This window comes from Periplaneta americana, chromosome 4, assembly GCF_040183065.1.
Source record: "Periplaneta americana isolate PAMFEO1 chromosome 4, P.americana_PAMFEO1_priV1, whole genome shotgun sequence".
NCBI lineage: Eukaryota > Metazoa > Arthropoda > Insecta > Blattodea > Blattidae > Periplaneta > Periplaneta americana.
The window spans coordinates 190,677,855-190,694,955 of NC_091120.1; the positions used below are offsets into that span (position 1 = coordinate 190,677,855).

General features: G+C 33.5%; 1 protein-coding gene across 1 annotated transcript in view; it reads left to right on the forward strand.

Moving 5' to 3' along the window:
- LOC138698540 (uncharacterized) overlaps nucleotides 1-17,101 on the forward strand; it is a 791,920-nt gene that overhangs the window by 709,366 nt on the left and 65,453 nt on the right. Inside the window, exon 5 of the mRNA XM_069824545.1 lies at nucleotides 2,604-2,697. Coding sequence (XP_069680646.1) covers nucleotides 2,604-2,697 — 94 coding nt within the window. The remainder of the gene's footprint in view (nucleotides 1-2,603; nucleotides 2,698-17,101) is intronic.

A 17,101-nucleotide genomic window follows, 5' to 3' on the forward strand; every position in this document is an offset into this window, starting at 1 on the left:
ATGTAATCACCGGTTAAAATTGTCACCTAACCCCTGGTTAAGCATTTTTACAGCGGATCGACCTCGGTTACGACTTAAATAGGAGGTTAACCACTGTAATCTCTAACCGGCCATATTCGAGCGGTTAAAAGAGATAACCAGTGATTAGTAGAGCAAGTAAAGCAAAATGGCGGCCAGAGCCACAGATATTTATTTCGAAGACAATTATTATTGCACAATATCCTACTGAATTTCTTGGATAGAGCATGAACGTGAAGTTTCTTTAGTAGAAAGAGAGAATTCTAACGAGGAATTAGGTGACAGAAAATTTCAGGAGGTATTTCCTTTATCAAAATGTACAAATGGATCACTTGAAATAACACAAAAAGTCATATTTCTCCTATGGATCGGTTGCTTATATTACGATTCTATGTAACTGATATTTTCTGTACTAATAGGGGGAATACTCGAATATCTCTTTCTCCATGTCACTGGCTAAACAAAGAGAGGTTATGGATGGATCATAGGATAATGAACAGTTCCCTTGTGAAAATGGGGTCCTGGATCGTATACACATTCCTACTAATCTTCTGCATCCTTTTCCTTTATATATATTCCATCTTTTTATATATATTATATTTAAATCTAGTAATTGAGTCTATCGATACTTCAACCTCACATTGGGATATAATCATTTTTGCATTCAATTTTCTATTTTGTACGATTTTAACCTAACAGCACTGAAAAGCAAAGAAATGCAACTCGCAAATATAACAGCGCCCAAAGGCAAACAAATGCAAAACGAAAATGTAGGACACGTTCATTTCGATGTAGAACGGAGTGAGCGCAGCCGTTTTTAGACGTTGACTATTAACTTTGCAGCGGTATGGATGCTTTCCTTCAGTAATTTTGTAGAAACAGTGTACCATCACAGACATTACTCTGGTTAAATGAGGTGTCAGCTAGCCATGTTTAAATAATCGGTAATTGTGAATGGTGCACAGAAATTACATTTTAACCACTGTTACTGTTTAACCGTCGTTTCGTAATCCATGATTACTACGTTTTTAACCGATGTTGATACACTTCGCCATAAAACTTATTTCTCACATTTAATTGTTTAGTTTATGTATAACTAGTTAGATATTTGTTGTTCTTGTACTTTTAGTAGTAGTGGTGGTAACGGTGTATAAGCATTTAAAATAAATATTAAATTCTAGAAGTGAAATCCTGATGATTTGGAATATATTTTTAAAGAAAACGTTATTTTTTGTTAGAGCCTATTTTCACTTCTCTAGAAATTATTCCCTACATTTTTAAGCCTATTTTAGGCACCTAAAATTACATTTTAACGGCCTAAAAATCTGTACCCTAGTTATGATCAGTGTTCTATTGTTAACAGTTGTGCCAACTATACAATCTTCATTGAACTCTGTGGACGATTACTAGTCAAGAAGGCTTTGTTGATTCAGTTTCATTTTTATTAAAACAATTGGATTCCACTTCATTTATCAGTATGGATTAAACAATCTCTGATACGTGACTATCCATAATCTCTTACACCAGAAGCTGTAACATAACCTAAATAATATAAACATGATAAGTGATAGAAAAGTTTTAATTAAGGATGATGAAATAAACGTGGATAATTTTAAAATGTACAATTATTATTGAAAATACAATGTTGGCAAATAAAGAAACAAGTGCTAGGAAGGTGATAAAAATAAACAAATGCTAGGGAGGTGATAAAAACGCTAGGGAAATGATAAAAATTGTAGGATAAGCAGCCATGAATGGTTGAAACTCATCGTTCCGTACCGTTTTATTGCTCAAAAGTAGTATGACGTATTAAAAGTGTAATAGTCTAAATAGTTATTGTGTTTATAACATTCGGAACTGTAAACATTGCATCAATCAATGGCAATGTCGAAATCGGAGGAGAAGCATTTAAAAGGTATGCGAAAACGCGTCCTAGCAAAGGAAATTGGGACTGATAAGAAATGATTATGTGAGCTCCAAGCCTATTGTCCACTTATCTCACTCTGTGTTTCGCCGCTACTTTGAAGGAACATTGGAGAATTTTGAAGGGGCAATCCGAAAATGCATGTAACCTAATAGCTGTCACATGAGGGGGTGAAGTACGCCAGAAAAGCAACAAATCAGGATCGCCAAACATGTTAAAAGCCTGCCTGCGCTCGTTCTCTAAAAAATTGACTCGTATCATAACGCGTAACATTATGAACTTGTTTCATTATATACTATTGTGTGTATTTTTTGTATTTACCTCTCAATATGAATTTATTTTTACATAATGCAAATTAATAAATTGTAAAATTAAAAAAAAAAACAACATAAATGCACGGTACATTAATAAGGCTTTTTTTTTCGTACATCATTTCGCGACCATCCTCACACTTTGGGAATCACTGTATTAAAAAATAAAAAGGTGTCTTCGCAATTTATAATTTTTGGATGCCATAATAGTATTCTACTTGGTCATTTTTATATCACATATTTTTATTCCGAAGCAAGCCAACGCACAGGTTTTTTAATATTTGAAATGTTTCGTATAGCTAACACGTTAATGTTGAATAACTTAATAAGATGAACTTTCTCCTTTCCAGATGCTCCAAGCGAGAGTGTGTACATTCTGTGTGGCGTGGTGATAGCCATGGTGCTGGTAGCGGTGATTATTGTTCTGCTGGCGGTGTTTATAAGGTTGGTATTACTGTAGTGCGTGCAGAATTGCCGATCTGTATTTCGTTCTTAAGAGGAGAGCACTGTTTTAAAGACTAAGACAAAACTTTTAGATTTCTATCATTAGCTTAGATTTATCCTCACTCTGTTTGAAAGAGAAATTAAATCAATTTTGTGTCAACTATTAAATATTTGCTTTCATATTTAAAAAATAACTGTTGTAAGTAAGTTTGTGATCTCTGATCTAAGTAGCAGAAATTACGAGTATGTAGCTATTTGTTCAGTTTCGTACATTTATGGATAATACTGACATTATTAAGGTATGTTTCCGTTAAGAATCAAATTTTTGTATCTTTTTTATAGTACATAATTTTAGATTTCAGTTTATAAGTCGTTAATGAAATTGTGAGATTTAAATTTGTTTTTGATGTCATTTGTAGACTTTCGAGCTTTTATTAAGACTTAAATTTTATATATTTTGTAAAATTTGGAGCTTCAGTTATAAATTAAAATCAGTTCGACTTTGAGATAATGTACAAAATTTTGAATTCTGATTAAAAATTGAACTTAGCTTTACTTTTGTACGAGAAACAGTTTACAACAGTTTGAGCTTTTAAAAATTAAACTCAGTTTTAGACTCATTGTTGACTCTTTTCTTTTTACTGAGATCATTCATAAATTGTACAGCTTTAATTAAAAATTAAACTTGCTTTTAGTTTTGTATCAGAGATCGCTTTTAAATTTTTGAGCTTTAATTAAGAATGAAATTTAATTTCAATTTTGTTTGAAAGAGAATTTACAAAACTTTGAGATGTAATTAAAATTAAACTTTGTATTAATTTCGTTTGAGAGATAATTTACATTTTTTGAGTTGTAATTAAAAATTCAACTTGGTTGCATTTTTGTTTTGATGTCATTTAAAATTACGACTTTCATTTAGAATTGACTATTGTACTCTTTTAGTTATTTTGTAAAATTCTGAGCTTTAATTTCAAAAATTGAACTTAGTTTTAGTTTTGTTTGAGAGAAAACTTACAAAATTTTGAGAAAGGTATATTAAGAATTCGATTCGGTTATATTTTAGTTTTGAAGTCAAGAAAAATAATGAACTTTCATTGAACATTACATTTTCCTAGTTTTTGAAATTATTAATGAAATTTCGAGCATGTATTGATAATTCAAATATATTTTTATTACAATTTTCAATGTAAATATTTACTGAGAATTACACTTACTAAAATTCGAGGGGTATTTAGAATATAAAAAATGTATTTCAGTTTGTATGCTAGTGATAAAAATGTAATAAGTTGGTATGAATTTGAGTAGCAATAAATGAGATTTTCTTTTATTATAAATCGATTAAATTTTGAAAACTTCTTTTTGGTGTCGCTAAGTTTATAAATATTTTTGTAAGTCCCTCAACGAATTTTAAGCATCTGTTAAGAATATGAATAAGTTACGTTTCTATTTCGAAATTATTTATTAAATTCTAAACAACAATAAAATAAATGTTATACATTTAATTGTAAGACAAATAATTACTAATTTCGAGCTTTTTTCATTTTCTGACAGAAAGTCAACATGTTATATCAACAAGTTTTAAGTGTATGTTTCTTTTTTTTAGTGTTTACAAGAGCTAGACTTATTCTAAACTGATTAATAAGTCATTAATTTTTATTATACTTTAAATGTAATGTAATCAGTAAAAATATATTTGGAAACAGTATTTTACATCCAAAATTCTGTATCAGAACCTTCAATAAACAAGACATTTTTATATCTTCAAGATAGGAAAGAATGACAGAGATATTTTAATATAAATATTTTTAATACATATAAGATCGGCAACTCTGTGTTAATGTTATGACTGGATGACGAGTGGAATGTTTTTATCTCTTCAAATAGTGAATCATAATTGAATAATATTTTCTGGTATGCAACAAACAGTTTATTGATTCTCTTCACATTAAAAAAGAAGGTTTAATAGTGTTTTCAATCGAAGTAAGAGACTGCACTTTGAATCGTACGCCCTTTTGTACAAGCACATTGATAAGTGATGAGCTTTTTATTTGTGTATATTAAATGATTGCCACATTGCTGTAAGCAGTGGTAAATGAACTGGTGATATGAATGTTCAGTTACGTGCATAACAGTCCGATTGACTAGCGGCTGTTGGTATCCTTTTCTTCAACCTTTTCCTCAGAAGACGAAAGTAGGTTAAACCTTCGAAACGTCGTTATTTCTTCATTTCACAAGCAAAGGGAGAATACCAATGTAAACTGCTTTGAAATAAGCAGTGTTGCTTGAAAATGCTTTCAAAGAAAAGTAACAATTGAAGGGTTGATAGCAAAAACTGAACTAGTGCAAAATATTAATTTTTCATAAAAGGAAAAAACCTTTCCCTCACGTTTCTCATATAAGTTAATAAAATAATCTGACATCAATTTCAATCGGCACTATGCCCTGTGCATTCAAAAACTTTATCACTGACCGCACTTCACGCGGCGGGAGCTGGAATAGGAGCGTCCATCTTCAACCAATGCAATGCAGCTACTAAGAGCACTCGGGAAGTTCCGCTAGCGCATGCGCCATGCCAGGACATTACTCTATCACGTACACGAAGTCGTTTCGCGCAACATATGAAGAGCCCACTGCAAGAATGATGGATGTCATTTGGAATACATTTTGCAGGAGAAGCAATTGAAAGTTTGAAATGCTTAGCGCTCAAAGATTAACTGTGATTTTCCGATCATTACTGGACAATGACTATCAGTGTTAATGCCATATAACTCTGTATGTACATTCAGTATGTCTTAAGCTATGCATTGACAGTCATGGTTCATTTTCGACAAGAAAGAGATATCCATCATTCTTGCAGTGGACTCTTCATATGGTTTGCTAGCTGTGGGGCGAGTGGGAAAGTTACTTTATGGACGCGCCTCGTACAAATAAATGCTTTATAAATGTTTCATTAAATTAAAAACTTCATATTTGAATGATTTCCTGAACAAGAAAAACAATTTTGTTATGTTTATAACTTTCTCTTTCTAAATTTTGGTCCTTTAGTCTTTGAATTCTTGGTACATCAGGCATATCGAGTGCCGAAAAATGATTATTCTAATAACAACACAATAAACAATGTTCAATCAAAACAATATATTATTATTGTTATTATTTCAATAATAATAACAATAATAAGTGTTGTTTGTCACAATCTTCACTCCACAATTTGTAAATCACGCTTTCCTGGCGATATCCTGAGGCTTGAAGTGCAGTCCATGCTGACAGCGACAAGTGTCTTCTGATAGATCGTCTGCATTGTTGGACATAATCTCAACGGCTAGGTGATTACGCGACATTAATGGATCAGTCTATTGCAAAATCTTATATCTGCAGATATGTACCAAGATTCAAACTAATCTGATATCTTGTTAGATTTTTTCTTAAAACATTTTCTCGGAATATAGCCTTGTAGCTGTGTTATGAACCTTTTATCTGTTTGTTATAAATCAAGCTTTACGATTAATACTGAACCTCGGTTCATATCGCTAAGAAATCATCAGACAACAAAGCTAGACTTCAGCTGGTTTGCGAAACATTACTCTAAAACTGAAGTAATTTTGACCACCAGTTTCACCAAAAATTCAAATGTTTTTGTTTGGGGAACGTCAACTTCACAATCATCTATTTGCTACTACTACTACTACTACTACTACTACTACTACTACTACTACTAATACTACTACTGCTACTGTCTTCCTCCGACGAGTTTAGCGCTGGACCTGAGGTATTCTTGCATCGGTGCGGGACGTTGCAGGTAGATTCTTCTGTTGCTACAGCCAAGCCGAGCCGAGCGGAGTGGGAAGTATTAATCGTCCAAAAATATCCAGTCTTCAGTTTGTAGCAGTGTATAAATATTTCATATACATATCGTTTATATGGTTTTGTTATTAAAATATTAAATATATTGTTGCAATTTTTGCTCAAACATCTCCCTGATGTTAGCTATGTTAATATTATATGAATTACTCATATTAAATATTTCACCGTTACAAGTCATTTTTAAGGAAATATGCTGTGGAAAAGTTTTTGCTTATATTCTATTGGAATTTTAGAATATGTATGATTGGTATCGTGAAAAACAGATTCCTATAATGTCATGCAAAAATCATTTGTTGGTAATATCTTAAAATACAAATCAAGTAGTTTTACTTCTCAAGTGAGTTCAGCGGTACAGTATATTTAAATTGATTACTTTACAAATTTAATTAATTTCTACTAATCACTAAATTTTATAGTATGATTCTTTTCATTTATATTATTGTAGTTGTATTATGATTTTTCTTTTTATTTATTTTATTGTATTTGTATTTGTGGTGGTGTGATAGCCTTAACTTCACCATAATAAATAAATAAATAAATAAATAAATAAATAAAATTTTCTACAATACTTTCCTTCTCTGGACACGTAAGTACGAATGGTTGCATCTCTATCTCGCCAAAAATACGTTAGGAAACTAATAGGCATACTGCTCTCGTGAATTGGGCGAATGTTTTCAGTATGATTGTACTTCCTTCCAGACTGCCGCTGTCACTGTTCCCTCCCACTCCAGTACCGCGCTAGGCTAGTCGGAACCGCATTCCTCTCAGCACTAAACTCCTCAGAGGATGGCAGTACTACTACTACTACTACTACTACTACTACTACTACTACTACTACTACTACTAATAATAATAATAATAATAATAATAATAATAATAATAATAATAATAATAATAATCCGTGGCACTAGAGTCCTTTAAGGGCCCAGACCGACAAGCTGGTCTCACGTTCACATTCCGAAGCAGAGGTGGACGATCATCCAACCAACTGATCAAAATCATCATAACACCATCTGTCAAAGCAGGCCATATTAAAGATGTTTTTTTGGAAAAATAGTGAAAACATGCTGAAGTGTTAGAACTAACTTAGACAGCGATAGGACACTCTTTATTGTCCTAGCTGATGGGAAAGATAAATTCTGAAGTGGCTGTATCCTTCTCCAGTAAGAGATGGGACTTTCCTATCTGCATCTCTCAAGCTTATCTATATTCGAAGAGTTTACACGACATGTCTCCAACTTGAACGGAGCTGTAACTAACTGACTGACATGTTGCGTGGGCAGAGTTATTAGTCACGCTTAGATTTCACTAACCTTCAATTTGGACGTAAGCCTGCCTGTGTTATTGTCTTAAGGTGAAGTTACAACCTTGGTTTAAATAGCTAATTACTCTGCTGTTAGTTCTTCAAATGTTTTAAAAGTTGTGGAAGTTTCCTTCTTGAATGTTTCGGAAGCGGAAGAATTCTAAAATCGTGTTTGTTCTTGCGTACAACATTGTAGCAAAGTTGATTGCTTTATTCAGTCGAATATGTTACTTCTGAACAAAATGCATTGTGTAGTTGAGAAATTGCTTTTAATAGACAATAAGAAGGACATGCAACATACTTTCTCTTCATATGAAGAGACATTTCGAAATTAATCTCTGTTCACAATAAAATTTTCATTATGTATTGTACACGTCTTTTATCATTTAAATATTGCAGATTTCCCAATCGTGAATGAAATGAGTGGTCGAACAGATCTGTAACTGCTCTCGATGCCGAGATATTGCTGAGAGAGGCCGATTTGTACAACTATTTTTATACGTAACTTCTGAACTCTCAAGCCCGTAGCAAGGCGAGGTGTCGCCATTCAGCGTCATCACAAAGTTACATTGGTTCATGGCCCATCACGTTTAATATTTGTAGCTCGACTCTTGGGCGGTATTCAACATTGTCACTCCAGTTTCATTTGGTCTTGACTTCAAATCAGAAGCTAGATAATATAAATTAAAGTGCCGGATCCGTATTCAGATACAATAATATTTCGTTTGATGAAGTCAAATATCCACTGAAAGGAAAATAACCGCAGTTAAAAGTGTATTTCTACATCAAAGAACTTGCTCAGATATCAAGAGATGGTGGAAAACAAATCGGTCGTCGTTTAGGTTTCGGCAAGGAAGAAATGGCATGAAATTTAGTGCACAAAAATATAAGTTAAGTAATATTGATAATATTAATTACTTGAGAATTGAATTAGAATTTTAACCTTATGTTGAATATAGCATATTAATATAAGATAAGCCATTTTTATTTTAAGTAAAAAAATCATAGTCTATTATAGATAATATTTTACAAACAACACATTTTTATCTTCAGAATAATAGCCAATCAAATGATACTTATGAATACTTTATACTCTATAGGTCTTACTAATAAAAACTCTATATACAGACGTTTAACTGTCTTATACTTATACAATGAGTAGCTCATTTATACGTTGTGTGTAAATTCCTTACTAATAATCACTATATACGTCGTGTATAACAGTACAACTGTTACACAGCTACGTCATAGTTTCGTCGTTTCCTTCGTTACGAAAGATAATAGAATATCTGAGATTCTGTATTGCATCCAGTAGAGCGCTCTAGTGTGGCATGTTAAGTATCGATAGTACAACTGGCTCTAATCGATTACTACACTATATTTTGGTCAAAGAGTACAAGCTACAGTAATATTATTCTAATTATTTTGTGCTCTTTGGTTTGTTTTTCTTTGGTTACTAGGCAACCATCATCATAAAATGACAGTCGATACGAACAGCTGTTAGAGGGGCGGCCATTTTTTCTCTATATACAACGCTTAAACAAGGGGTTTCGTCTATATAACTACCGCAAAGCAATTCCCATTGTATAGTTACAGGCTGTTTATACGTCCATCGCTTCTGCATGGTTTATTAGTAAAGTTTTCTGTCTCAACTCTGCATAAGTCTAGTATAAAAACTATACACGGTTTATTAGTAAGACTGTATTTGTAACATTCTTTTACTCTTAAAACTAAAGAAGAAAGGTATTTTACAAACAACTTAAAATTAGTGTAACTTCGAAAATATTAAGATTAGGATACATGTATAGGTATATGACATCTTTTACTCAGAATGACTTCGGAAATAAGCTCCGCAAGTGACGGTAAATCCTCGCGAATCACCCTGTATACTATATATTATATCAGAAAGTAATATTGTTACACACCTTTCCGGTTTGTGCTATCGTAAAGAGAACCTCTCGAAGTTTTATCCATAGATCTACTCCGCCCGATTGCATACGTCATCTGGTGATTTTTACAGAGCTCACAAGTAGACCTCTCTAGTTCGCCTGTGCGTTTTCAGAATGAAACATATTCTGCCACATAGCATGCGTTAGTAGAGTTTATTGATATTCCTTCTAGCTGTTAATGGTCATGGGAAATGTAGGTAGAAATTCGAAGTTTGAACTTCAAAGACAGAAATATTTACTGACTTCGTTACGGTTATTATGGCGAAGTGCATCAACGACGGTTAAACAGTAACCGTGGTTAAAATGTAATTTCTGTGCACCATTCATAATCACCGACTACTAAAACATGACTAGCTGACACCTCATTTAACCAGAGTAAAGTCTGTGATTGTACATTGTTTCTACAAAATGACTAAAGGAAAGCATCCATACCGCTGCAAAGATAATAGTAAACGTCTAAAAAACGATTGCACTCACTACGTTCTACATCGAAATGAACGTGTCCTACATTTTCGCGTTGCATTTGTTTGCCTTTGGGCGCTGTTATATTTGCGAGTTGCATTTGTTTGTTTTTCACTACTGTTAGGTTAAAATCGTACAAAATGGAAAATTGAATGCAAATATCCCAATGAGAGGTTGAAGTATCCATGGACTTAATTACTAGATTTAAATATATTATATAAAAAAGATGGAATATCCATAAAGGAAAAGGATGCAGAAGATTAGTAGGAATGTGTGTACGATCTTGGACCCCATTTACACCAGGGAACTGTGCATTATCCTAAGATCCATCCATAACCTCTCTTTGTTCAGCCAGTGACATAGAGAAAGATATATTCGAGTATTCCCTCTTAAAATACAGAAAATATCAGTTACATAGAATCGTAATATAAGCAGCCGATCCATAGGAGAAATATGACTGTTTTTGTGTTATTTCAAGTGATCCATTTGTAGATTTTGATAAACGAAATCCCTCCTAAAATTTTCTGTCACCTAATTCCTCGTAAGAATTCTCTCTTTCCACTAAAGAACCTTCACGCTCACGCTCTATCCAAGTAATTCAAGTACTGCACAATAATAATCGTCTTCGAAATAATCACCTGTGGTTCTGGCCGCCATTTTTCTTTACTTGCTCTACTAATCGCTGGTTATCTCCTTTAACTGCTCGAATATGGCCGGTTAGAGATTACTGTAGTTAACCTCCTATTTAAATCGTAACCGAGGTTGATCCACCGTAAAAATGCTTAATCAGGGGTTAGGTGACAATTTTAACCGATGGTTACACTAACCGACGTTAATGCACATGGCCATTACCTTCATTTTAGAACGCAATATGGATGTGAACCTTCAACACGGAAAAACATCCAGTTATGGACGAAACAAATTGAAGTCTATAGGAACTCTATATCATATTTTGGGTACTTTGGGTGATTTTCATCCGGACGCCTTACTTCGGTGCAAAGTTCGGAGACGTGTTTGGCTGCCATAACCGTGTCGTGTACGGTAGGCCGCAATGTCGTACGAATTATCTTATTCACGACGCGTTGTGAAAGCCAAACCGTGATGGCTGCGGTGTCCACCATCTGTCACGTAGAGGATGATTTGTGAAGCTGGTTAGGTAACTCGGGTTCCGGCCGACTGACGTCTTCGACAAGACCGCGAAATCCTTTCCGCATGCAAATGCTTTTGTAAGCGTGCATAAAGAGATGGAAATTGTCGTGGCTCTTTGTATTTCACAGTGGAAAACAAACGCAATCATTTTACATAAGTTGGTCGTCGTGTGTCTTTAGAACGTGGGTTGAAACCTGACAACGTCCACCATGACTTTTTCTGGTCATGTTGAATGATTTTTAAATACCTAGATCATGATCACTTTCTCGAAAATATTATCCTGTCTTTTTGATCATAACCACCCTACTTTTTTTTTTTTTTTCAAAATCTGAGAGACCTCTACAGAAATAAAAGTAATTTTTAAATGATTTAAAGGAGGTTCGTCACAAAGATGAAGTCGTCAACATCACTTTAAGAAATTAATTACTGGGGATGCAGTTTCGAAATTCTTAAGAGGAACTGTAAGGATTACGATTATTGGGTAATATGTACATGACCGAAGATCGCATTTTCGGTTTTTAACCAGAGTGTTCCGTAGATTTAAATTTAGGCCTATAAATTTACCCGATATTCTACGAGTATTTTAAGTTCTAACTATAATTCAAATAGGTCGCACATTCCTCTAAAAGCCAGATAAATATTATATTCCGTTTTTTCTTCGTTACTTGTATAAACATAGCTACATCCCATGTTTTCAGAAATGGTTAAAACCACAGTTGTCAAAATTTTCACACATCTCCTATGTATACAATACAATAAGAAGAAATGCTAGTAAATTTCGGCGCTTGATTCTGGACTCATTTCGCTGATATTATCACTTTCATTTCATTAAGACGCTTGATAACCATCGCGTCGTAAAATAAACTAATCAAAAAAAGTACTTACTTTCTTACTTACTTACTTACTTACTTACTTACTTACTGGCTTTTAAGGAACCCGGAGGTTCATTGCCGCCCTCACATAAGCCCGCCATTGGTCCCTATCCTGAGCAAGATTAATCCAGTCTCTACCATCATATCCCACCTCCCTCAAATCCATTTTAATATTATCCTCCCATCTACATCTCGGCCTCCCAACTAACACGCTATATGCATTTCTGGATTCGCCCATACGTGCTACATGCCCTGCCCATCTCAAACGCCTGGATTTAATGTTCCTAATTATGTCAGGTAAAGAATACAATGCGTACAGTTCTGTGTTGTGTAACTTTCTTCATTCTCCTATAACTTCATCCCGCTTAGCCCCAAATATTTTCCTAAGTAGCCTACCTTATTCTCAAACACCCTTAACCTATATTCCTCTCTCAAAGTTTCACAACCATACAGAACAACCGGTAATATAACTGTTTTATAAATTCTTTCATATTTTTTGACAACAGATTGGATGATAAAAGATTCGCAACCGAATAATAACATTATTAATTATATATCATATTATATTATATTATATTATATATTATATTATATTATATTATATTATATTATATTATATTATATTATATTATATTATATTATATTATATTATATTTCTTTCGAAAATGTAAGAATTTACAGTCCCTTACGTACGTGTGCCATAGAATAATAAATGTGTTTTTTCCTCCTACTGAAAAAATTGTATATTTTGCACATAGGAGTTATTGCAGGATCAACGACGATATGCTAGTAACTTTCGGCGATTGATTCTGGACTCATTTCGCTGATATTTACATCTTCATTTCATTAAGACGCTAGATAACGATCGTGTCGTAAAATAAACTATTCAAAAAAGTGTATACCCTTTAAAATTCATTCTTAAGATGTAATTATTTATCTTATAATTTTGAAAACGAATACCAAAATTTTGCTCAAACAATTTAAAGAACGTGCTTTTAGGAGTAAAATGATATAGAAATTTTGAATTTATCTTTAAAAATGGCTGAGCTATATCCATTTTAGTGAATTGATGTTTTCTGTTTTTTTTTTTTTTTCAAAATTTGGGCCTCTATTATTTTAATTTCGAAAATTGATCTCGAATTTAAGTTGTTGAAGCAATGATATTTCTAAATATAAAAAATGAATACTATGCATCAATTAGGAAAGCAAAATTTCTTCTCCTCTTAACCTAGAAAAGTCATTCTGTCCATAGTTCGCACTGCCCGGTCTCTATTTTAATTAATGTAGTAGAAAGCAGTCAATTTTACGTCTACCTTTGACCAATAAATTATAGATGTTACGAAAACTACCATAAATGTAAAGAATACCTGATCGAACTTGTATTGTCTTCTTAAGGAGCAGTCTAACTTCACGCTGACCACATGAAGAGGGAGTCCCTCAACTTTTGAATCACTATCTCGGTTTATGAGTATGACCCTCATGGGATTGAGGGCAGAACACATCAAGCGACCCATTTCTTGAAGGTAAACGGACAACGATAAAGGCTACGATATCGCAGCTTGGTTAAGTTACGGTTGGACCTGTATATATTGACTCACAGTTTCGTCCTGTGATTAATTTAAGAATAAGGGGTGGCGTAACGGTCTAGGGGCTGCACCCCAACGTTCCCACGACGCTGGGATCAGCATCTGCGTCTTAGGAGAAGTCAGCGAGAAGGGGAAGAGAAACTTGCAACGTTCAGTAGACCCTATGTCTTTGCCGTGACAGTTCAAAACTACATTCTCATGCAACGGTCGATCAACGTTCGAGGAAAATGTATTCCCTAGTACAGTTTGATATTGAATTCTCTATTCCCAGCTATATTACAACGTTTTCGATAGTCAGTTGGTTACCATGGTAACCGTGGATCCAATTTACGGTTTCATAGGCGTAGGGCAATGAATTTTAATAGTACATTATGCAACGAGCCTATAATGATAGTAATTAAGAATCGAGTATGGATATTTAAGAAACGAGCGCAAGCGAGTTTCATAATTTTCATATGAGCTTCTTAATTACCATTATAGGCGAGTTTCATACGACTTTTTTTATGCTCGACCATATTTCTAACTTGAAATTATTCAGATGTATACATTTTATTTTTATCTGACAAGATCGGAAGTGACCTTGTTCTAGGTCGTGAATTGTGAGATGTGCGCAGACGCGAAAGTATTGATTTTTTCCGAGGAACAATAATGTCATTGACCTTGCTGTAATCCTGTTAAACTTGATATATCCTTGATTATTGAATTCGACATTGAAAAACGAGATGACAAATTGAATTTATTTGAATATTATTTACAATTAACGCTAATTATTATAGTAACAGAACATAACCTTCTGCGACAGTATTGGATTTCCAGCCTCCGTGACTTTTCGCTAATTCTCTTTCGATTGCATATCCGAGAATAATCGATACTTGCGGTTTTATAACGGTACAAAGCTGACTTGTCATTGGCTGAACACCTGTACTTTAATGAGTAGGTGTACTTTAATGACATGCATTAAAGGACTGCTACCAGGTGTATAATTACTACATTTCGACATGGTCGAGCATAAAGAACAATAAAATTCTAATCATAATATGTACCTCTAAGAGAGAAGTAAATCTGTAGGTTCCATGTCATAGATTTATGGAAAGTAAAAAAACCCTGTTCCTGTTAAAAGGGCTTCAAGCAAAGATCGTGGGCCATTTGTAACCCATGTTGAATTTTGACACGGACAACTTCTGAATCTGTTAAGTGATTTTCTCTAATGCCTACATGCGAATACAAATATTTTACTTCGATGTACCTGTTTGAAAATTCAATGATTTGGAAATCTGTTAAGTTATTTTATTTCGTCGTTCTATGCAGATACAATTATATTTCTCTGATTTCCTAAGATAACGTTTTATATGTATTTAAATTCTAACATATCATTGAAATTATATAAATGGGTTAAGTACAGTTGTTTGAACACGTAAAATGGGTGTGGTTGGTCTTCAGTTAAACATGTTTGAAGACTAGTGCTGCCTTATCTTCAGTAATGTTTTTGGCTTAATGAGATTGCCTTAGATTACTAAAATTGAAAAAGAAATATATTTAAAATTGGACAAATGAGCCGTTCAGAGCAGAAGTGGTGTAAGTCAAAATTGGGTAATGATGTTTAAAGTAAAAATTCTGTAAAATACAGCGCAAAGTAGCAATTAATATGTCCTTCATGCTATTCACTGACTACTAACAGTTTAAATAAATTGAATATTAATTGCTACTTTGCGCTGTATATTACAGAATGTTTACTTTAACCTTCATTACTCATTTTTGATTTACGCCACTTCTGCTCTGAACGGCTCAAATATGACAAACATGTTTTAATAAGAGTAAAATTTGATATCTATACTAATAATAAAATTGTAACCTGAATTTTTCTGTTAATTTTAGTTTTTACAAAAATAATTGGTGTTAACATGTATAATGAATTGTCCTGAGACCGAAAACCGCATTTTTGAAATTTTTGTTTGTATTTCTGCATGTTGTTAAAATTGTTATGTTTTATTTAACGACGCCCGCAACTGCAGACGTTATATCAGCGTCGCCGGATGTGCCGGAATTTTGTCCCGCAGGAGTTCTTTTACATGCCAGTAAATCTAATGACATGAGCCTGTCGCATTTAAGCACACTTAAATGCCATCGACCTGGCCTGGGATCCAACCCGCAACCTTGGGCATAGAAGGCCAGCGCTATACCAACTCGCCAACCAGGTCGACTTCTGCATGTTTGTTACATTTTTACGCGGTAATGGCTGAACCGATTTCTACTAAAATTAGTATGTGAAATAAGTTAGGTCCCACTTAGATTTTAGGCTATATGGCACTCAAAATGCTTTCTTCAAAACGGGGGTTATAAGAGGTACTGAAGTAAATAAATAGAAATATCTCGCTTATTATTGATTTTTAGGATAATGTTGCATGACAAAAGTTGCTTTAAAAATGTTTCGGACAAGTTTTATTCTGAGAAACATTTTTATAGGACCGATATTTATTGAGACATATGATCTTTAAAATAGCAATGCGTTTTATGTTCTTTCCACCTCTATCAGGCTGATATAATAAAATGAAAACAAATGACTATGCGATTATTTAAGGTGGTCTTGTATAACAAGCGGAAGATATTTATTTAACACTCTTTTTTTTAAATTTATTGAGTATTTCCGAACAAGTTCAACTCATATTCAGGGGCTATAAAAGAACAGATAAATAATATGTTGTACAACATAATGCAGTATAACAAATCATAAAGCAATAAAAGAATATTAAAGTGACTATTACACTTTTACTACGTCATACTACTTTTGACCAATAAAACGGTACGAAAGGACGTATTTCAACCAATCATGGCTGCTTATCGCACAATTTTATCGCGTCCCTAGCATTTGTTTAATTTTATCGCGTCCCTAGCATTTGTTTCTTTGTTTGCCAACATTTGAAACTGCGCTGGTCTGGACGTCAAAAAAAAAAAAAATATATATATATATATATATATATATACGAGTGTATATATATATAATTACAAACCACTCCAGTCGATGCACAGCAGTTTCAAATATGACTCGCATTGCCATTCAAGAACAAGAATTAATAAAAATCGCTGATCATACCTATACGTCTTCTGAAATCCGATTTACAAATAAATGAAGAGCACCATTCGGAAATCCTGAATAAGTTGAATACACCATGTAGGCCTAAATCAACGAGTTCCACTTCTATTACGCACACGTCCAATATAACA